The sequence below is a fragment of the Canis lupus genome, chromosome 29 (assembly GCF_048164855.1).
Source record: "Canis lupus baileyi chromosome 29, mCanLup2.hap1, whole genome shotgun sequence".
NCBI classification, from domain to species: domain Eukaryota; kingdom Metazoa; phylum Chordata; class Mammalia; order Carnivora; family Canidae; genus Canis; species Canis lupus.
The window spans coordinates 5,617,352-5,641,093 of NC_132866.1; the positions used below are offsets into that span (position 1 = coordinate 5,617,352).

At 45.9% G+C, this 23,742-nt stretch overlaps 1 protein-coding gene across 19 annotated transcripts in view; it reads left to right on the forward strand.

Annotated features, from left to right (window-relative positions):
* C29H10orf90 (chromosome 29 C10orf90 homolog) overlaps positions 1 to 23,742 on the forward strand; it is a 214,542-nt gene that overhangs the window by 117,404 nt on the left and 73,396 nt on the right. For 14 of the 19 annotated variants that reach the window (XR_012020427.1, XR_012020423.1, XR_012020419.1 and 11 more), the window contains one exon: positions 20,833 to 20,922. The exons of 3 other annotated variants lie outside the window; for them this stretch is intronic. Coding sequence is in view for 6 of the 16 variants with exons in the window: in XM_072804902.1 (XP_072661003.1) it covers positions 20,833 to 20,922 (90 nt within the window). In the remaining 10 variants the exon portion in view is untranslated. Of the gene's footprint in view, positions 1 to 20,832; positions 20,923 to 21,522; positions 21,707 to 23,742 lie in introns of all 19 variants that reach the window. 2 more of the 19 variants (XR_012020425.1, XR_012020424.1) reach the window with 1 other exon arrangement.

A 23,742-nucleotide genomic window follows, 5' to 3' on the forward strand; every position in this document is an offset into this window, starting at 1 on the left:
CAGGAAGGAGGGAGAGATACTGAAATCACCAGATAATCAAAGGTCCTCCACTCTTCTGGCTGTGCATGCAGTGGGATCAATAGGGCAAGGCAGGGGCATTCCACCATCTGGGAAAGAATGGGTTTCAGAGTAGCTCTCCTGGGCCGTGCTTCATGCGATTTATTCACACCTCTCCGTTAGGAAAAAATCAATTCTTCTCTAGCATTGCCTGGTGGCTCTGTACTTTCCCTTCCCTGATTCCATCATTCTCTGTACATTCATTTAAGATAATCTCTCTAACAGCTCCACTGACAAAGGGGAGGTGCCAAGTGTCACAAATTCTGTTGACTTCTTAAGTGGAAATGAAAATAAACCTCAGTGTGCTTTCTTGGTGAAGATGCGTCTTGTGATTTATTTTTGTTAAGTGAGGTGTATGTGAAGCACAGCACAGAGTGACAGGTGTTATTTGAAATGATGACCCCCCAGCAGGGGGGCACGGTGCAGAGAGGCAATTGGGGCCGAGTCCTGAAGGCAGATGAGTGACAGGCTGCGGATGGGAAACTGACTCACATCCAATGATGGGCTTTGCTGGACCCGAAGAACACAGCAGATTGTATTCCTACGACATCCACAGCTGTGGTCTGTGACCACCTTTGCACGCACAGTTTCAAACCTACAAGGGCAAGTGTGTGTCCCCTGAAGCCACCAACTGGGACCATTGGGCCAGGTCCATCCCGCAGATTTGGAGGGACCCAACAGTGCTTCTTGTTTACCCTTCATATTAAAAAAAAAATGGGCAGATTTTATATAAAAATTCAGGCATAGAGTTTCTCTTGAAGAATGGGGTCGGGCAACCCCAGTCCTGTGCCTGCATCAGCTGAAGTCAGGGGTACTCGGCCTCAAGCGGAGGCTCTCGGGTTAGCCCAGGCCTGCCCAGCCTGCTTTGTGCCTTGGTGGCACCTGCTGGCTCCTGGTGGCATGTCCTCTCGGGATGCTGATGGGGCAGGGGGCTGAAGGGAGGAGACCACGCTGAGGCTTGAGTCAGCAACTTACTCAGTCCTGCGGGGGAAAGTCAAAGTGACACCAGCTTTTGGAGCATCCTCTAACACTTTTATTTGAGAAGGGATTCTCTTGAAAGTAATAGCACTGCTAATGAAAATTGATTTTTCTTTCCAACAGTTTATTTTCCAGAGAACAAACACAGGGAATTCTTAAACACATGTGCTGATGGTTGATAGCACAGGCCTGGAGGAATGAAGTCCTCCAGGGAAAAGCATGTTAGTATTGGTCTTAGGAGCCTTTGGTGGTTCCGTCTCAGGAAATGGGTTCATGGCCAACTTTCAAATGGGCCGAGAGGTGGTGGGAGGGGGCCCCTGGGGGTGGCCAGCTTGTCCTCAGTGCCCTGCTCTGTTCCCCCGTGTACCTGTGCCCACAGCTGCCAGAGATCCTCATCACACTGCATTCTGTGAAATTGTCTGTGAATTATCTACCTCGCCTTCCAGAAGGTCAACCCCTCGGCTGCCTAATAACATCTCACATTCACTGCATGCTGAAGATGTGCCAGCTATAGTGCCAGGCACTTCATCTGAATTAACTCAGCGTGTCTTCTCGGTGACCCTTGGAGACAGGTGTGTGTAGCATCCCCATTTTTCAGATGAAAGAACCAAAATGCGTGGACACTTCATTATTCACCAACGGGCAGAACTGGCAAGTTTGAATATTCACAAATTTGTTGAAGTGTGTCTAAGCAGTGTAGCACTTGAATGATTTAATTTTTATTACAACTACTTTATGGATGTACATATTATACATTATAGTGTAAATTATATGTTTGTACATTTTTATTGCTATACAGACTTGTTTACACAGATCACATATATGTAATTTATGGGCGATTTAAGGGATGTTCAAGGGCAATTTGAGACCAAATGGTCCTTCGTTTTTTTTCTTTGAGGCTCTCAACAAAACCAACCACACCCATTTGCTGGATTTTCTGTGTCATTTTTTAAACAACTAAGCACCAGTGAACATACCCATCTACCTCAGGACGTGTGTGGAATGAATTTCATAAGCGAAATTGAGGAGTCACAGGGTACAAACGTTTTAAATTTTGATAGATATTGCCAAATTTCCTTCCCCAAAATGCTGTGCCAGTTGATGTTTGAGCCAAAAGTATAGAGAGAACCCACTTTCCCACACCCGGACACTGGATTGTTACAGATGTGTGTACGTGTGTGTATGATCATGTTTGCCAAACTAAGAAAAAGAGAAGGTATTTTTTTTTTTATTGAGGTGAAACTCACGTGACAAAAAATTTAGCCATTTTATTACGATTTTATTTACTTATTTGAGAGAGAGCATGGGCGAGGGGAGGGGCGGAGGCAGAGGGAGAAGCAGACTCCCCGCTGAGCAGGGAGCCCGACCAGGGGCTCATTGTGGGACCCCGGAATCATGCCCTGAGCCGAAGGCAGACGCTTAACCTACTGAGCTCCTCAAGCGCCCCCAAATTTAACTATTTTAAAGTGTACATTGCAGTGGCATTTGTACGTTCACGATGTTATGCAACCAGCGCCTCTATCCAGTTCCAAATCATCTCATCTCACCGAATGAAGACCCTGTACCCCTTACTTCCTTCCTATTCATGCCTCCCCCCAGTTCCTAGCAACTGCTAATTTGCTTTCATGTTTGTGGATTTTCCTATTCTGGACGTTTCCCATAAAGGGAATCATATAATATGGGATCCTTTGTCTGGTTTCTTTTACCTAGCATGATGTTTTTGAGGTTCATCCATGTTGTAGCTTCTGTTGATGCTTCACTTCTTTTTACAGCTGAATATTTTCCAGTGTGTGTATGTGCGTATATACATTGTCCCTTGTACAACATTGTCCCTTGTACAACATTGTCCCTTGTACAGCCGTTTGTTTATGGTCTCACCTCTTGATGGACATTTCGGTTGTTTCTGCCTTTTGACTATTGTGAATTCGTATTGACACAAACGCTTATGTACAAGTATTTGAGGACCTGTTTTCATACTTTTGTATAGATACATGTATATGCATCTACATATATATGATAATGTTATCATATGGTGATTAGGTTTAACTTTTGGGGGAGCCACCAAACTGGTTTCCACAGTGGCCATACCAGTTTACATTCCCACCAGCCATGTTTGAAAGTTTCTATTTCTTCCCATCCTCACCAGTACTTGTTACTTTCTGGGGGGTTTGTGGTATGTGTGTCTTGTTTTGTCTTGTTTTCGGTTTAATTACAGCCATCCTGGATATAAAGTGGGGTCTTATTATGGTTTTGATTTACATTTCCCTCATGACTCACACTGTTGAGCCTCTTTTCATGTGCTTGTCGGCCATGGTATAAATTCTTTGGAGAAGTGTCTATGCCAATTCTTGGGCCATTTTAATACTGGGTTGTCTTTTAGTTGTTAGGCTGTAGAGTTCTTTATATATGCAGGATTCTGGATCTTACCAGATATATGCTCTGCAAACATTTTGTTCCATTCTGTATATTGTCTTTTCACTTTCTTAATAATATCCTTTGATTTTATTTAAATGTTATTTTAATGTATATTTCCCAATTGCTAAAGAGCTTCAGAATCTTTTTTTAATTAATTAATTAGTTTATTTATTTATGAGAGAAAGAGAGAGAGAGAGGTAGAGACACAGGCAGAGGGAGAAGCAGGCTCCATGCAGGGAGCCCGACGTGGGACTCGATTCCGGGTCCCCAGAATCATGCCCTGGGCCGAAGGTGGCACTAAACTGCTGAGCCCCCCCCGGGCTGCCCTAGAATCTTTTTTAATTGAATATTATCCCATTGTATTTTCTGTGAAATCCATGTTCAAATCATTTACTTACTTTTAAAAAGTATGTTCTAATATAGGCATAGAAGTTAATTTTGTATCTTGCGTATTTTTCCTTTTAATGTTTTCTTCCAGTCTGTTGCTTGTCATTTAATTTTGTATGTAACAACATTTGTCATATTAGAGTTACTTATTATCTTATATTTTAATTGTTAATCTTTTATGGCCTCTCGATATGTTGTCTTTAAGAAGACTTCCAATGTTATAGAAAATATTGTTTTTTTTTTAATTTCACTTGTTTATGTTTACACTTTAAATCCATTTTACATTGTGTTTTGTGGATGGCTTAAATATGGGCCCTAGGATTATTTTATCCTTAAATGGATTACCAATACCAATCCTGTTCCCTTTGATTGGTAGCATCTTATAGATAGTAAATCCCCCAGTGTGCATGGGTGTCTTACTCTCTGTTTTATTTCATTGATCTATCCAGCTTTTCCTTAACCAGGACCAACCACACTGTTGGAATTGTATGCTTTGCTATGTATTATGGCAATATAGCACTCTTCGTGTATATTATCAAAACTGACCTGAGTATTCTTATGTATTCTCTCTTCCACATACATTTATAAATCACATTTTCAATTTTTTAATTTTATTTTTTAGTTTGTTTATTGTCCGTTTTTAAAATTAAATTTGGAATATATAAATTAATCTGGGGAGCATTGACTTTACAATTTTGACTTCTTCATCCAGAAATGTGGCATGCTTTCCCATCCACTTAGCCTTTCTTTTATTTCCTCTAGTATATAACTTTATGATCTTCTCGACATAGGCGTAGCATAGTTCTTGTTAGATGCTGTCCTGGATGGTGTATAATTTTCTTGCCATTGTTAATTTTTTTTCTGATGATGATTTGCAATTGGTTACTGCTGTTCTTTGTGAAAGTCATTGATTCTTGGGAGTAGGTCTTTTTTGGTTTCTTTTGGATTTTGGAGGGGGAGTAGTTTTTGATTGTGCTTTAACCACGCAGCTCTGCCAGTGGTTTCTAATCATTTACTGCTCAGACCCTAGGGTTCCCAGGTAGACAGTCACATTGTCTGAAGTCATGATGGTTTTGTCTCTTCCAGGCCAACTTATTTCTTCCCTCCTTTTCTCTCTGTGATCTTGCGAATGTTTGCTTTCTTCCCAGCAGCCAAGGTTTCCTTGTTTGGCACTTCATGTTTTATCACAAGAATTCTCATTATTTTTTAAAATTGCAAAGAACCAAGAAGTCATACGATGTGTTTAATAAGTGCATGCTGGGATTTTTAATTTATAAGCTTTTTCCAAATATCGTGGCTTATAAATTTTGTCCATTTTGTTTATTTTTTTAAATATTTTATTTATTTATTTGAGTGAGAGAGAGAAAGTGAGCACAAGCGAGGCAGGGAGGGAGGGGAAAAGGAGGGATGGGTGGGGCGGGGAGGAGAAACAGGCTCCATGCTGAGCAGGGAGCCCTACGTGGAGCTCAATCCCAGGACCCTGGGATCATGACCTGAGCTGAAGGCAGATGCTTAACTGACCGAGCCACCCAGGAGTCCCCAGATTTTGCCCATTTTATAAAAATCACTTAAAAATAAGCTTTATATTTCTTTTGTTTCATTATAGCGTGTTAGTCAGATTTTACTATTTGATCATTTCACATATGCGATATTTATGGAATGAATTTATTTCTACAGCGTTTGGTTAAAGATCTGTGTGACTGGAAGAATTACTAAAATGCATTTATTTTATGTGATCTGATCCTTTAAATAATGTAGTAGATGGAGGTGGCTTCTTTGATGGGGAAACTTCGCCAAGTTCAAATGCTACTGCACAGATTCCCACTAACAATAAAGATACCCCCCCACACACAATGGATTTAGTTTTCTGGGCGTGGTGACCTTGTTTGTGATACCAATTCACCTTCATTTGCCGGTGATGATTTTAGCCTCTCTTGGTTGTGGAGCAGAGCCCTCCTGTGGGTTTTTACTCTATTCATGGAAGTTTGCTTTCCCTGTCAAACGCAGGAATCCAAATGAGAATAGGATCCTTGAGTGTTGCAAATTGTGAAAAGCACTTCCTAAGTGCCCCACTCTGCCCCCGTGGTGGGACGGTCCCCCTGCACTGCCTTGCCCAGAGCTGGGACAGCAGGGGCCCCTCCAGATTCTTTCTCCCCCGACCCTACAGACACAGCCGTTTAATAAACTTCAAAGCTAACTTTGCTCCGGGCTCAGCTTGCTGGAGCAGGAATCTCTTGCCTGTCGGCCAACGACCAGCTCCTGGCTTGAGCTCAGCTGGCAATATGCCTCCCATTGACATGTTAAATATTTCATAGTGCCTTGGCTTTGCGGGGTTTCCCTGCCCTGGTTAGCAGTTAGCTCTGCTGTTAGTTACTTTGGGGGGGGGGGGAACCCATGGCCGCCAGGTGAGGGAAGCCTCATCTAGAATGAGCAGAGGGAGACCAGCAAGGGGGTGAAGAGCGTGGGCTTCTGAGGCACCTGACTTCACCCTGAATTCCAACTCCTGTGCTTGGGAGCTGTGGGGTGTCAGACAAGGTACCCCATTTCCCTAAGCCCCGGGCTTCCCTGTGTGCTAAGCGGGGTGAATCCTACACGGGGAGCCGTGGGGGCTCAATGAGAGAGGGGGTGACACCTGTAGCAGCCTGTGGCACTGTGGGGAATGGCAGTATTGGTTTTCTGGGCCGCCCAAACAAATGACCCCACATTGGGTGGCTTAGACAGCAAAAATATTGCTTCTCAGGTCTGGAGGCCCCCAATTAGATTTAAAATGAACTAAGGGAGGGATCCCTGGGTGGCGCAGCGGTTTGGCGCCTACCTTTGGCTCAGGGCGCGATCCTGGAGACCCGGGATCGAATCCCACGTCAGGCTCCCGGTACATGGAGCCTGCTTCTCCCTCTGCCTGTGTCTCTGCCTCTCTCTCTCTCTCTCTCTGTGACTATCATAAATAAATAAAAATTAAAAAATAAATAAATAAAATGAACTAAGGGAAACAGTGTCATCTCCAACAGGAAAGGTAAAAAAATGAAGCATGCGAAATTCAACCTAAAATTTCACTAAGGCTTAGGTTATCCCTTGCCTGAAGTCCAAAGTCAAGGCGTCCTTGGCAGGATTCCTTCTGAGTCTGTTCCGTCCATCCTTCTCGCCTCGCTCCTGGGGGTTGCTGGCTGTCTCTGACAGTCCTCAGCTTCTTTGAGCACCACCCTGCTCCCTGCCATCGTCTGTACCTGACCTTCCCTCTGTGAGTGTATCTGTGTCCAAACTCACCCTTTTTATAAGGACACCCATCCTATTGGATCAGGGCCCACCCTAATGACCTCGTGTCAACCTGATTACCTTAGGACTTCAACATACGAGTTTGGGGAGAGACAACTGAACCCATGACGGTATTCAATAAATACCTTTGATTTCAAAATTTTCGGTAGCACATTGAAACCCAGACAATTACCTCCAGATATGAGAGACCGCAGGTTCTCTGCGGACCATTGCAATTTCTTGAGCATCCAGAGAACTCTTTAGACAGAAGAAAGTAAATTCTGTTGAGCTGAGTTGTGGGAGAACTTAAGTGGGGAGGAATTTGAGGATCTTCCTCTCGGAGGGGAACAAGCCAGGAAGCTCAGACATGGCACTTTTTTGGCTCCCTCTGTGTCACTGTATGGGAAAGCCCCCGGGGAGGAAAGAGAGGGTGCTCCCCTGTGAAGCACTTTGCTTTGGCAGCTACAGGCAATAGCTGTGTCTCTTAAAAATGTTCCATTTTCACAAGAGCCAGGTAACCAGCAGGAGTTTTGGGGGGCTGGGTTGCTAGGCAACAGCTTTCTCCTTTTCTGGGGAAGCCATGAAGCATCTCATTCCGCTTGTCCAGACGTCTCTTCTTTGGTGAAGGCTGCATTTAGAGACTCGATGACATTTTAGAACTTTTTGGGGGATGGTGGTAAAGGGGGTGGGGATGTATATATGTAATCAGTTAACAAAATCAAAACACAAAGCCCTCCTGTTGGAAATGACATGGTTGACATTTCCTTTGCTGCTTTTTGGCTCTTTTGCTTATTGAATTGTATACGAGTATCAGGGTTGTTTGACTATTGGTGCTCAGCAGAAGTGGAAGTTAAGGATCAATGGGCTGCCAAGTTTAGGTGTGATAGCAAGCCTCGCTCCTTCTTTACTTTCAAATTTCAAGTGCTAGTGATAAAAAAGCAATTACCTGTTATCTTTTGTTGGGAAAAAAGATAAGCACCAAACCCACTTACATTTCTCTTTATTTTTACGCCCTTGTGTTTGTTTAATCTTGGGTGTTTGTATTCCAGCTTCTGAGGACTTGGCAGGGTAATGGTTGACTTGCCAAATCCAGCCCTTGGAAGCTTTGTTTTAGGGGAAACACAAAGCTGGTGATCAAGGACCCTGAGCGTCCTTACCGGGCCAGACTTCTTGCTGTGGGATTTTCAAAAGGGCTGCTTTTGAATGGCAGACATTTTTATCAGACACAGGCAGGGCTCTGGAAGAGTTCAAGGGCATTGTCATCTGTAAGAACACAAATATGGCTTTATGCATCGTTTTGTGGTGGACGGTCTCAGCACGGAGAGCCCGGGTGGAAACCATTTCTTTGGGGCCAGCATGCAGCTTGGTGGGCAAGCTTTGGCTTGGCGTCCAGCAGGACTGCGTTTACATCCTTGCCACACTCAGGAGACAGGAGCAGTCTTCACTCTTTCCTGATCTTGGGTGGAATCAGCACTAGGGCCATGAGAGGGTCTTTGGTGTGTTTGCCAAAGCATGCTTACTGAACACTGCCTCAAAGTGCCACCACCCTAGATGCCCCCCTGCCAAGTTCAAAGCTGTATCAAGCCCTCTTGCCCATCCACAGATGGAGGTGGTTCTGTGTCCTACAGTCTGGGACAAAAAGTCCCAGACTGTAGCCAGTCCCAGCTTCCAGCCAGATGCAGAGGACTGGGAGACCGGGAGAGCAAAATGCCCCGTCACGACCATAAGAGCAAGTACAGTGGGGGATGGCAAAAAGTCCCAGACTGAAGACCTGGTTCCCCTGTCAGTGCCCACTTCTTCCCAGAGCAGCACCACTGAAGAAACCCCTTCCAGAACCCACATCATGCAAAGGGTGGACTTCTGTCCTAACCGTGTCCCTCCTGTGCCCCAGGTGGCTCTTCAGGGGCTGTACCTTTTGTTCCACACCAATAAGAAAAAGAGTAGGCTCAAGATTCTGCTCCACCTGGAGGATCAATGGACTGCAGTGATAGCTCAGATTGCCCTTGGAGAAGAACAATGGGCAGGGACTATAGCGCCCACGCCTGATGTGGGTGTGAGCTGGTGTGCCCTGGAGGTTCAAGGACAGCTATGCCGCACGCAGGTGTTGTTATGGCTCATCGTTTTCCATGCCATGGTCCCTAACACAGAGATTCTTAGGGGAAAGGCTTGATTGAGTAAGCAGAGACCAGAGAGCACTTGTGTGTTGCCTGCAAGGAAAAAAAAAGGCTATGTTTCCACGACTTTTAGTTCTAATGGGAAGATCCAAGACACATGAAAGGGAAATGAAAAAATATTATCTATAGAATCAGAATCCCTGCTGCTGTGGGCTTCAACTATAAATATTTTTCTCACTGTTCCCTTTACATCCATGGATTTCAAACAATGCACTTGATTTGTAGGGGTCTGTAGAGCACAACTTCATGTTTTGCAACCTGGTAGCGGGAATCTATTAAGAGTATCATGATATATTTGGGGATTTGTTTAAAAATCGTCCAGGCCTGAAATGAAAATACATAGCTCTTCCTGTGAGTGTGACCTCAGATGCTGCGAGCAAGCCATCTGGGCATCAGCTCCTTCTCAACAAGGTGGAAGTGGCTGGTTTCTGTTCCCAGGAGAAGCACAGAGCTGATGGGGGTGACTGTCACCCCACAGAGACTTGCCAAGGGAAACAACCCTGTGCAGAGTCCGCTGGGGTGTCGAAAGACAGTGCCATGTTTCACGGTGTGCGTGCCAGGTGAATGGGAGCCTGCTGAGAACTTCCAGATGCACCCGATAGGCCTTATTTCTGTGACTTTACTGAGGGAGGAGGAAAGCAGAACTGGAAAACAGCAGCAACAAAAAACTTAGAGTTCATTTTAGGGATCTGGATAATTCTTAGTAGAAAAATTAAGGTTGTATGGACCCTGTGGCATCACCATCTCTTCTACCCCCAGGGAGTGAGCAAGAGATGCAGTACAGCTATCTCTGTAGACGTCATAAAAAAGCTGGATATGCCTCTTGGATCTTGGTTTATGACACCAACGATATCCTACGAAAGGAGGGACCGTGTACCCCAAATACTGCAACAGCCTCTGTTTGGTAGGACAGCTTCCAGCCAGATGCAGAGGACTGGGAGACCGGGAGAGCAAAATGCCCCGTCACGACCATAAGAGCAAGTACAGTGGGGGATGGCAAATGAGACACCAAAGAAAAATGAAACGTCAGGGAGCAGAAGCTCAGAAATTCCCCAGCGACAAAACCAGAGTAGTTTGGACACTGAAGGGAGGAGCTCAGAGGCCTGCATGGGAAGCCTAGATTATCAGGTACCAAACAGAGCTGGGTCTTGCACAAGCAGGTATCTTGGCATCTCACTTGGATGGTAGGGGGTTTGGTGGGACAGGACTTGCACCCTGGATGTATAATGGACAGTCCTTCCCCAGGGAAGCTGATCTCATGGGGGCAAGGAGGACAGACACTCTGAGCAGGAGGGGGCACCTGAGGCAGGTAGCTCTAAGTAAGGGTGTGGAGAGCGAGAAATCGATGCCTCCTGCTCTCAAAGCATCGTTGCATTTTCCTTCTCCCTCTTCTTTATTTGCAGACACATCTTGGGGGCGCTGGTCTAATCCAGTCCCAGTTCTTATGGGGATGCTGGCCTCTCAGGAAAGGTGCCAGTGGAAACACTGAACTGGGCCCACCCTGGGAGAACCAGCACGTGTAATTCAGCCCGGTTGAGCAAACTTTTAATTCGCTCTTATACTAATTGGAAGCTGCCATTCCTCAGTTTCTGCCATGTGCCAGGCACATGTGCTGGGGGCTCTCCCTGCAGTAAGCAATTCCCTGAAGTGAGTGGGGTGCTTCTTCTCATGTCACAGATGGGAAACGGGCTGTGAGAACTTAGCTTTGCTAAAGTCAAAGTTGGTGTCAGGTCCTCCAATGTCTGAGTTCACTTCTCATTGCTCCATCTCCCCAAGCTCCAGGGCAATGGGGGTGCCAAGGTGTAGGCTCCTGGCCCTGCGAGGTCCGTTCCACCTGGGGAGGCAACTGCTGACCATTGTAATACATTGGGGAGAGGTGCCCTGGAAACACAGAAAAGCAACTGGTTGTTTCTTCTGGGGGCAAAAGCTTCCAGAGGGAAATAGTTTGAACTGGGCCTTAAATGATAAGACAAGAGTTCCCCTGAGTTGAAAGAGATTTACTCCAAAATGGCCCTATTGGGAATCCTACTGGGTTTCTATGAATGGGGTTTAGCAGCATAATAGCAAGCTTTTTTTTTTTTTTTAAAAAAGAATGCTTGCTTTGTGCTCACTCTGCATGTGAGTCCTGACTCCACTTACTGGGGATTGATCTGGGGTGACCCAACTTTGATGGAGCCCAGTAGAGTCTCCCTGCCCAAGGTCTGAGAGTTCCTGGGGCCAAGGGAAGTGCTGAGGCATGGGACAAAGATGTAGTTGTGATGTTAGCCACTGGGAGGCGGGGGTGGGGATGGGGGGTGGGCTGAGGTGGGGGTGTCTCAGAGCCCAGACTCTATGGCTTCTTGGAAGGGAATATCTGCTGTCACTAGTAGCACCTGCCCCTCCAGTGGTGACAACCAGAAACGTTTCCAGACACAGCCAAGCATCCCTTGGGAGGCAGATTACCCCTGAGAACCATTGGTCCATCTTCATGAGGGACATTGACCTATAATCCTTCTTTCTCTCTCTCTCTCTCTATATATATTTTTGTAATGGCTTTGTCAGGTATTCCTAGTAGTCTTGATAGGTTGTGCTGCTGTCTCTAACTTCTCAAGAGTCTTGTAGTTGGCATTATTTTTTGTTTTCCTTAAAGTTCATCTTTCCCATATATGCCTACAGGCTGCTTGAGCTAAGACTTGGTTTTCTCCCATCTTATTCTATTCCTTATTTGCAGTGAAGCCATATGTGCCTAGAGTTTTCCTTATAAAAAGGTTTTTAATAATGACTGAATTCCTTTATTAGCTCTAGGACTCTTAAGATTTTCTACTTTATCTTGTGTCAGTTTTGGTAAGTCGTGTTTTTCTTAAGCAATTTGCACATCTTTTCTATGTTGTTGAATTTATTCCTATAAAATGTATTCATAATATCTCCTCACTATCCTTTTCATGCCTGTAGTTGTAACACTTCTTCCATTCCTGACAGTGGCTACTTGTATGTGTTTTTAATGTTTCTCTTGATTGATTTTGTTGTTTTTCCCTCAGAAAACCCAATTTTGGTTTTGTTAATATTTTTCCATTTTTTCATGTTGTTTCACTAATTTATGCTCTTATTTTGATTTGTTTTTTGTCACCCATGTTGATCTGTGCACCTGTAGTTTATTTATTTTCACTGCTGAAGTGTTGAATATCTCACGATTTATAAGTTCTATCAAAGTACATTTTGGTTGTTTTCAGGTTTTTACCAATAAAAGCAATGACTCTATGGACAGTCTTATAAATTCTGGTGTTGATTAGTAGGTTTCTTTTACATACATGCTGATTTATCCTAAAATGTGGGTTTTTTATATTTTAATACATCTGAAATCAGAATGTGTCTTAAAATTAGTGATACCTTAGAGCATAATTGGAAGCTTTTTTTCCTTCTTGCTGATACAGAAAATGGTACATCTTATAATTGATGGAGTGTTAGATTTTGATCAAATACTATAAATGAGAGCTAAATTGCTCATCTTCACCTTCACCAGGTTACTTTCTCACTGGTTGTATCAGCTGATGCTCACAAGCCATACATGAGAGTCACAGCTGCCCCTGGTCTTTATCAATAACTAGTATTGTTATTTTTTACCAGTTGGGTAGCTATGAAATGGTCTCTTATTATGATTTTATTTTCATTTCTCTATTTACTAATAAGGTTATTTTCCCCAATATCATATCTATATATCTATATCTCTCTTTTCAGTTGCTTAGTGGACATTCTCTTCCAAGAAATGTTGTGTTCTGTCTTTGCCTATATTTCCATTGAGTTGCTAGTCTTTCTCAAATTAATTTATAGAAGTTTTTTAAAATAACTTTTATTTAAATTCAATTAGTTAACATGCAGTGTATCATTAGTTTCAGATATAGAAGTTTTTTATTGGTTTTGATACTCTGTTTTGTGGGTTACAAATATCTTTTTCTAATTTGTAGCTTGCTTTCTCTTTTTATTACACCATTAATAGTCAGTAATTCTTAAAACTATTCAAATTAATCAAACTTTTATTTAGTAGTGTTTGCTTTGGGAACATTTTAAAGTTATAATTTCTTACCCAAGATCATAGAGATCTTAACTATTTTATCTCTTTATAATCCTAGAGCTTAACCTTTCAGATTAAAGTTTTTAGATTATCTGGAGCTGATTTGTGGGTGTGGTAAGGAGTAGGGAACAAATTTTGTTTTTTAAAGTAATGACAACTAATTGTCCCAGCATCATCTATTATGGTTTGTGTTTATCCACACTACCTCATTTCTTTTCACATTACATATATGGGAAAGTCTCTTTCTGGGTTTCTTATTCTTTTCCACTAGTTGTTTTTTTGTTTATTCCTATAGCAATGCACTGACATTTTCTCTACACTTTTAAAGCAAATTTTGATATCTGATAGGGTAAATTCCTCTTCCCTGACTATTTGTGCGTCTGACTTTCTCCAAAAAGCCAGCCTATTGATATTCCTGTTCTCCTAGGTTTGACATATTCTCTCACACACACAAAGAGACTGGTCATCTGGACATCCCAGAAAATCCCACAGTAAGCTGGGTATCAACAACTAGGTTATGCTAAAGGCCTCCCATCCTAGGTGGTGGAAATGTTCTCTTAGAAGGATTGAGAGTCTAACCTGCTGGATGGGGTTGGAATAGATCAACCCATTTTGCAGATGATGAAATAAAAAAAAAGGCAAGCAACTTGTTCGGTTCACATGGCTAGTCCATGGTGAATCTGGTCTTGAGTGCAGGTCAGTTTTGTGTGTTTCCACTGACTTCCCGACAGAGCAGGGTTGCTTGTGTTTCCTGCACCCTCGTTTGCTCAGGAAAGTTTTGTTCCCCATGCCCAGAGGAGCTCTCAAGTGTTACCCTTAGGTTTCAGATTCAGGGCCACTTGCCTCCACCCCACCTGTTTTTCCAGGATCAAAAGCCGCTCTGCTTGCTCTTTCTACCCAAGGATGCCTCTCATTTTCTTTTTTAGTCTATTTTTTTTTTAAATTATCTGTTCTGAAGCTTCTAAAACTCCCTTCAGTTGGTGTGTTATCCCTCTCTTTGCTCAGACACCTGGAAGTGCTAAATCTTGGTATTCTCTCCTTTATTCATATTCCAAAGACCTGTGGACCGACTGCTGGGTGTCTTCTTAGGCATTTCTCCTTCATATCTCTCTGCAAGTATAGAGGAAGAAAAGGCCTTTCTGGGGAGCCGGCAGGAGAGCCGTAATTACTGAAACTAATGCTTCATCTCTCTCTAAAGTTCAAGTTCATTAGGGAAACTTTATCTTGTCATTCTAGTTTCTGGTTTCTGATGAGCTGGTACTTATTTTGCAATCAAGAGTAAAAATGTTGAATTATAATAATAACTAGAATCATTAACTTTTGCTAAAATGTTAAGCTGCATATAAGCTCCACACAGGCAGAGATTTTCTGTCTGTTTTGCTCATTGTTGTGACTTCTGGGCCTATACTGGCCCATGGTTGATGCTATATATGAATATATATATATGTGTATATATATATATATATATATATATATATATGTATATACACACACTGAATAAAGAAGTGAATTGTATTGGGTGCTTCCTATATGCCAAGCCATGTGCAAAGGGTTTTCAGTGTGTCTTCTCTTACTTCTCATGACAGTACAGTGAAATAAACATTATGATCCCTGTTTTACAGGTGGGGAAACTGAGGCAGAGAGCATTAGATGAGTTGTCTAAGTCACAGACTTTTTTGTTATTTATTTTTATTGGAGCACAACTAATATAGAGTGCTATATTCGCTTCAGGTATATATAATGATTTAACATTTCTTTTTTAAAAATGTTTATTTAAATTCCAGTTAACATACAGTATAATATTAGTTTCAGGTGATTCAACATTTGTATACATTACTCAGTGCTCATCACGATAAGTATACTCTTATTCCCCTTTATCTATTTCACCCCCACCCATGCTCCCACTTCCTCTCTGGTAACCACTTATTTTCTATATTTAAGAGTCTAGGGGTTTTTTGTTTCTATCTCTAAGTCACAAATTTTTTATGTGTCCAAGGTAACTCAAGCTCTTATCTGTAGAATGCCAAAGAAATTCTCTTAGCCTCCATGTAGTGATGTCACTCTTGCTGAAGGTACATCAATGTGAAATGCTCTCTGATGGGAGTCTGTGAATCACTGTTGTTCACTCATTTATGTGGGTGACAGAAAAGGAGGCATCCTTGAGCATCTTTCTCCTAGAGTTGCTATAAAAATATTTAAAAATAGACATTTCTTCAAAGAAGATATGCAAGCAGCCAACTATCATATGAAAAGGCATAAAACATTTTAGTCATTAGGAAAAGGAAAGTCAACACTACAAGGAGATGATACTGCACCCCCACTGGGATGGCTCTAGTCAAAGAAATGGAGAAGAGCAAGTGTTGGCAAAGATGAGGAAAAAGTGGAACCCTCGAACATTGCTAGTGGGAATTTAAAATGGTGCAGGGACTTCAGAAACCAGTTTGACATTTCCCCAAGAAGTTAAACATGGAGTTGCCCTAGGACCCAGCAATTCTGCTCCTAAGTATACAACCATGAGATGGAAAACCTATGTCCACATAAAACCTTGTACACAAGTGTTCAGCATCAGTCATTAAAACCCAAAAGTGAAAACAATTCAGATGCCCATCAGCTGATGAACAGATGCACAGAATATGGTGTATCCGTGCCATGGGATAGTATTCAGCCGTAGAAAAGAATGAGAGCCTCACACATACTATTGCAGGCATGAACCCTAGAAATATGATGTTCCGTGAAACAAGCCAAACTGGAAGGCTACATGTCATATGATTCCATTTATAGGCAATATCCAGAATAAGCAAATCCAGAGAAAGAAGACAAGTGGTTGCCAGAGACTGGGGTGAAGGGGTGATGGGGAACAGCAGGGAGGGGGCTTCTCGGGAGGGTGATGAGACTGTCCTGGAATCAGACAGTGGTGATGGTTGCCCAACTTTGTCAATATACAAACCCATCGAATTGTATGCTGTAAAGGGTAAACTTTATGGTACGTGAGTTACAGCTCAATAAAGCTGTATGAACAGAAGTCAGCTGCATGGAGGGAAGGTCAGCCCAGGGGGTGGGGGGCGTAGAAGATAGCGGGAGATCAGGACTGTCTCCGAGGAGTGAGCCCGCCCCTGCTACTCCTGAGCTGGACCTGCTCCGGCCAGCCCTGCCCCTCCCCAGCCTCCATGTCTCGTCTTTGCGGAGGAGCCCTTGTAGACGAGCCCGTCACCTGCGATGCTTAGGTGCCTCCACGTTTAAAGGGGGTGGTTTTCCTGGCTCTTGCCTGCATTCGGGGTCTGTTAGAGCAGGAGAGACTAGTAGGAAACGCAGAGCCCTGGATCTTCGTTCCAGTAAACAAGCAACAAAGAAGGAAAACCCACACCCCTCAAAACCCGAAGCCCGGTGATGTGCAGAGCAAGCTCCCCAGCCGGCGAGGGGAGCACTGTGTAGGGAGCCCCCTGGGCTTGCTGGGCAGACCCCCGGGCTCGGGGCCGAGCATGTGCGAGCATCTCCCAGCCTGGGGGTTTCCTGTGGTGCAGGGCTTTTGGACCTGGGTCAGCCCCCACCCCCATGCTGCCCGAGGCTCTTACACGAGAGCTTTGCTGCGGGGCGCCCTGGGGTGCTGCACCACCCTGGTGTGGCCAGCTCAGGGGGCAGCCTGTGTTCCTCCCGGCTTCGTCCCTCGACCCTTCGACCCTCCCTGGGTCCTCCCGGCTTCGTCCCGGCGGCAAGCAGAGGAGACCCACCTGACATCTTCTGAAAATATCCCCGCAGCTGGTTTCCATAAGGGACCGAGCTGCCAGGTTCTCGGGGCTCCCTGGAGGGCGTGGCTCTGCAGCTGGGCCGTGCTCCGGGTTCTCCGCCGGAGGTGTCCGGACGCGGCCCGCTTCATCCCTGCGTGTTGGCTGCCATCCAGGCCTGGGCTCAAAGCAGATGACCCCCCGGCCCGTCCTGCAGGGGGTGGCCTCGGTGGCGGGGGCCTGGGTCTCACCGGGGGCGCCGGGCCCGGCGGACCCCTGTTGTCCACCCCAGGGTCCCAGGTTTCTGCCTCCACCTGGGGAGGGCGCCGGCCCCTCTGGAATCCAACCACTCTGTGACTTCCGATGCGAGGTAATAGTGACTCTTGTTCAGCGAGCTTGATGATCCTTGAAGAAGAGAGCGTGTAACGATGTGTGTTCCGCCTGGTGAAGGAAGCAGGCCCCGAGCGGGAGCCGTGTTCCCACGCGCTCACCCCTCAAATGTCCCTGACACCTTGCAGCTGGCCGTCTCGGGACAGGGCCATGTAGCAGAACGACACGGTGTCCCCGAGGCCACGCGGGCCCCCACCACCCTACATGTCACAGACGGGGAAGCTGAGCCTGGAAGGTGGGCTGACCTGCTCAGGGTCCCAGTCGAGTGGCCAGGTGGGACGGGAGCCCAGTGTCCTTGCTGCCCGCCTGGACCCTGCCCGCCGTAGTGTGCTGTGTCCCTTTTAAAGCCAAAAGAAATGAGGGAACACTGCCTGCTTTCAACCTTGGTGCTGCCCGGACCCAGGCCCCTCGTGTAGGTGAGCCGACACCTTCCCTGGGAGCCCAGCACAACCCCTGCCCCACCACCCGGCCCTGGTTCTCTCTGACCCGGGTTGCCCCGCCCCCTGGTCCCCACTCATGGAGTCTTCTTTGAGAGGGGAGGTGTGTTCTCTCTCCTTCACATTGGAGCCCACATCAAAGGTACCTGGGTTACATGACAGAGGCCACCTGTGCTTTCTTGCTTACCTCTGTCAAGGACATAAAACAAGATGACCCCCTACCTGTCCCGTCCGCCCTGCCCCGTGCATGTACAAAGCCGGGAAATGATAATTTTTCAAGGACACTTTTAAGAGGACTACTAAAGTGATCTCTCCATGTGTCCATCTCTTTGTCCTGCCCCCCCCTCAAAAAAGAACCCTAGAGTTTGCCAAGCAAATGTTAGGTAATAAGACCAATAGGAAATCAGAAAAAAGGTAGAAGGTAACCCGCAGGAAGAATTCAAAGCAGGAACTCAAAGAGATATTTGTACGGCCATGTCCAGAGTAGCTTTATTCACAGTGACCGCGGGGTGCAAGCAACCTGAATGCCTGGCAACGCGTGAACGGAGAGACAAAATGTGCTCTCTACAAACAGTGGAATATTACTCAGCCTTGAAGAGGAAGGAAATGCTGACGCCAGTCGCAGCGCGCAGGAACTCTGAGGACACGCTCCGTGAAACAAGCCAGGCACAAAAGGACAAACACTGCATGATTCCACTTATGTTAGGTTTCTAGAATAGTCAAATATATAGACAGAGAGTAGGAGGGTGGATTCCAGGGCCTGAGGGGCGGGTGGGGAATGAGGGGTGAGCTTTTAGGGGTGCAGGGTTTCAGCTTACAAGATGAGAGAGTTCTGGAGCACGACAGTGGGGACGTACCGAATGCCCCTGAACTGGACACCTACAAATGGTTAAGATGGTTCTTTTGTGCTGCGTGTATTTTACCACAATTGAAGGTAGAAAAGCAGATAGTCCATAGGAGAAAATGATCAAGTCTGCATTGCACTGAAAGAGGCCTAGTTTTGGGTCTCCTTCCCCCATTAGGCTCTGAGCTTTTCAAAGACGGGGACTCCTGTGTGCTATTCATCTTTGTTACCCCAGCACCTGACTCAGGTGCTCAAAGATGTTGGGTTCTCATTTACACGTTTGTGGCACCGAGCTCGTGGTGTGAGTACATGAGTACTCACCTGACATGAGCGGGTGTCAGGGCTCGTAGACTGATGCACACGCGCAATCACAGTCAGTGCACAGCCCTTGCGCTGTCCCCAGGGAGCCAACCCGGGACACTGGGGGACGGACATGCGGTGCCTTAGGCTCCAGGCATCTCAGAAACCAGCTACAAAATGGCTACAAAATGGGTGGATACACTTAAAACATCTTTATTACCTCAATTTTCTGAGATTAAAAATTTTGTGTAAAACTGTGGCTGATAATACGTTCCATTTTCTCCAGGGCCCACTGTGTGCCAGGCACTGTGCTGAGCCCATGAAAACCTTTATTTACCTCATTTCACAGTTCCCGGCCCTACAGTGCCTCTCTGTCCGAGGAGCAAACCCAGGCTTGGAGGGTGTGCGTCTTGTCCAAGATGATAGCATAAGAATGTGGTAGCGCCGGTGTCACCTTGGCCCTGCCACCAAAATCCAGGCACTTTCTCAATCTGCCCGGTTTCTACCTTTGCTACAGGACAGTGATCAGTAGTATTGCAAAGTCCTAGCTGGAGGCCTCCTGGATGGGTGACCCTTGCAGGCACTTAAATGAGGCTCAGCTTCCTTACCTGTAAAACGGGGGTAATAATAGTGCCCTCCTCATAAGGCCAGTTTGAGCATTAAAGAAGATCACACTGAATCCAACATCGATTGTCTTGCAGAGATGGAAAGAGAAATTTTAGCCATTAAGTTGTATTAGTGACGTTGACCAGACTCAAAGCACTTTGGGATTATCCAGGGAAGTTTCTACCGGTTTGGTGTTTACGGAAAGACTCACACAGGTGCTGTCCATTTATGTAGTGACCCCCCCCTCCCCTGCTCCCAATGTCTTATCCCAGGGGATGAAACCACTTTCCTTACGAAACATCGTATTTCATTTGAAAGGCAATGAGTTATGCAATTTATCATGCCTCCCTTTGGCCTTGGCTGTGGCAAACTCGCCCTTAGGTTGTGATTCATCTGTGCCAGTGTCATCTTTTAGACCAGACGTTATGGGTCAGCGATTTCTCCAGCCTATCGCTTGCCTCTTTTATCACGGGTTTACCTTTAACAACAACAACAACAAAATCCTTGTTGCTAATTATAAGCTACCTCAGATGTAGTCGGGCATGAATTATAAAACAATGTTCGTTATAATTTAGTGTCAAAGGTGTTTTATTAAGTTGCAGGAAAACCGATTGTTCTTAAAACAGCTTGCATGATAAAGACTGTCATGTTGCCCAATATTCTAGGTGACCTGGTTTGCAGAATTTGGTAACACGTTAAAAGCAGATTAAACAAATTAACATTGTGGTGTTTTCCTGAGTGTATGGTCACACTCAGGGCACTTTTAAATAGTAAAAAATGCTGCCTGGCAAGAGAACCAGTGTCACCCAAGCCAGGCGAAAAATGAAGGAGTGAGAAGTTGGTGAGGAAGAGGAGAAGATGGTGTCCGAATGTAGGCACTAGAGAGAACAGCTCCTTGACTCGTATCTCAGTGCTCTGCAGAAACTTGTAAATAATGGTCGTGCCAGCTCTTCTCACTTCTCAGAGAACCTCAGATAGAAACATCACGGTGATGGTTGCTGTTGTTGCCAATGAGAAATGGAGCCAAGGTGGACTCCCTCCCCCACCCCTGGTTGCCCCATAAACATTCTGGTGACTTCATCACAGATAGAACCCTCCGAGGCTCTTCCGCCCAGGGTGGACCGTGGCAGCCTGACTCATTCCAAGAGTAGCTACAGATGTAAAGTGTGCCTGATATTTCTTTTTTTCTTTTCTTTCTTATTTTTATTTTTATATTTTTTAGCCAGAAACATCCTTGTCATTAACAGACCTCTGAAACTGAGTCAAATGTCTTTGAAACGCCAGTGGAATATGATAAAACTGTCTGAAGAAGGTATGTTGTGATTTTTTTTTTTTGCCCCTCACAGATGTAACTGTTATCAAAATATAAAATCATTTGTTCATTCAGTCAACAGTGAGTGTCCTCAGTTGGCCAGGTGGCTGGACTAGGCACCGGAGGAAGGAGATGAATAGCATGTCCCCTAAAGACCTCGGTCCAATGGGGGAGACAGCCTCTTGAATGGGTGGTTACAGCACGGTGTAGTAAGTAAGGATGGATGGTAGTGACAGCCTGTTGGGGGCACAGGGGCAGGTTGAACTGTGTTCCCCCCAAAAGATAATGTTGGAGTGAGTCCTAACCTCCTAACACCCATGAACATGACCTAATTTGGAAATAGAATCCTTGCAGATACAACAAGATGAGGTCAGACAGGATTAGGGTTGGTCTTAAAACCCAGTGGCTGGTGCCCTTGTAAAGGGAGGGATTTGCAGACGCTGAGACCCGTGTGATTGTGGACACAGACCTGAGCGTTCTGTTGCTATGAGCTAAGAAACACTAAGGATGCCCGGCCACCAGCAGCAGCCAGCAAGAGACAAGGGAGGATTCTCCCCCTTGGCCCTGCCGGCACCTTGATTTCAGATTTCTGGCTTCCAGAACTGTGACACAATACATCTCTATGGCCACCTCATCGGTGATCATTAGCTACGGCAGCCCTAGGAAGTGAATGCAGGCACCGGCACAGACCGGAGGGCAATGCAGCATGGGGCAGGGGGTGTCAGGTGGAGGGGGCAGCCCAAGAAGCCCTTCTCGGAGGAGATGCTCCAGAGCTGGATCCAAGGTGAGCAGTGAGCTGGCCAGGAGGATTGGAAAGGTGGCACCTGAGATCAAAGAGGGGTGGAAGCCACCACGTCTGGGAAGGAGTGGCAGGCTTGTTTTAAGGAATTTTAGCCTCCTTTCCGGGAGCCCCAGGAGCCTGGGCACATGAGCTCAGGTTTTTATGTGTATATTTCCCAGGCTCTGTTTGGGGGTCGGGGCAGGGAGGGTAAGAGGGGGGAATCCTTTCATTAGATTTTCCAAAGGAGCCACAAGGTCACAAACTGGTGACGTCGAGGGGATTTGGGGGAACCAGACAGGAGACGAGGCTGTGGGGTCACCAGCTTGACTGTGACCTTGACAAGACCAGGCAATGCAAGGGAGATGAAACAGATGGGATAGAGCAGAGCCTATTTCATAAGAGGAAACCGGTCTTGGCTTTCCGCTGGACATTGGAGGTGAGATGAGAGAAAGGAAGTGTGTGTAGAAGGGGACACCTCAATTTCTATTGTGGGTGATAAGAGGATGGGGGCGACTCACCAAAATAATGGATTCAGGGTTGGCCGAGGGAGAAGAGGCAGAGGAGGCCAGTGGTGGCAGCAACTTGGGACACGGCTGGTTCCCTTTCAAGCTAGCCGAGCTTGAGGCTGGTTCTAGCTGGTACTCAAGGACGAGATCTGGGTCCTTCCTTGCCATTGGTTTATAAAGCAAGCAAAGGCCAAGATGCGTCTTGAGGTTTGGCATGAGAGCCCAAGGGGGGAGACAAGGCGGGGTCAAGGAGAGAACCCACAAAGGAAAGGACACCGTAGCCGGGAGGGAGGAAGACAGACCACCCGTCCTTCCAGAAGTCAAAGACGGAAAGAACTTCCAGAGGCATTGGGTAGCCAACAAGGTCAAATCCCACAGAAGTGACTAGCTGAATTGAAATTGGATAAGTGATTCTGAAAAATGCCTATTTTAAAATATTTTCTGAAGGTATTGTTAAAGCATCGTGAGAGCTCTGAGTAAACCATGTGAGGGGCATTTGTGGTCCGAGAAGCGGGCATGTGGATGTGAACGGTAGAGGAGTGCCAACCGCGTGCTCACCCCGCTGGCTGAAGGTTGGGTGCGCCTCACGTGCGCACCACTTTGATGGTGTCATTCGCAGGCACGAAGGTGCTTGTCTGCTGGTTTCATGGTGATGACTCAAGCATTGTTGGGTGCTGTGTGGGAACTGTAGGCCATTCCTTGCTCCTACCCTGTGCTTCACCCAATGTGCTACTTGCCATTCTCCAAATACGCCAGATTCTTCTGCTTTTATGCTTTAAGCCATTCCCACTTTTCTCTTTCACCTCTGCTTGGGCTGTGCCACCTTCTCTCCATCCTGCTTCCATATTTGTCTACATTCACCCCATCCTACAGGGCCGTTTCCGGTGTCCCCCTCCCAAACCCTACCAGTCCCTTGGCTGGCAGGGCTCTCTCTGTGACAGAGCCATGGGCAAGAGAGGGGCTCACTGGGGGCCTTAACACCCTGGGCACCACATAAATTCCTGCTCTGGATTCCATGGCTGAAGTGCACTTTCCCCAGAGAGGAAATCTGGATTCCAGGAGTGTCTGGCTCAAGGCCTCATGAGCAATGGGTTGCTTGTGGCCTCTGGGAAGGGGCGTAAAGTTGGGGATGGGTGGCTTTGGGTGAGTGGTGCAGGCTGATGAAGACAGAAGTGTATATATAATCCTTCCAACCGTCTTGGAAGAGAAGACCTCTTCAGACATGCTTGTGTGCTGACACACTCCCTGGGGCCAGAGGCCCAGAGCACTGGGCACCAAACACGGCTGATCCATAAACCAGCAATGAATTGTTGGCCAACTGGACTGACTTTTAAATTCATTTCAGAATGAAAGTCAGCATGCTGGCGTTCTTGATGCCTTCATTGTAATTGAAGTCATTGGTTAAAATCCATTTAGATCCCCTAGATATGGCTTTCTAAAAGCCAGGGGGGTGGTGGTTTTGCATCAGAAAGCATGTGGTTTCCTCCCGGGACCTCAAAGTCATCATTTGTGGAAGAGCTAGTTGGCCTAAGA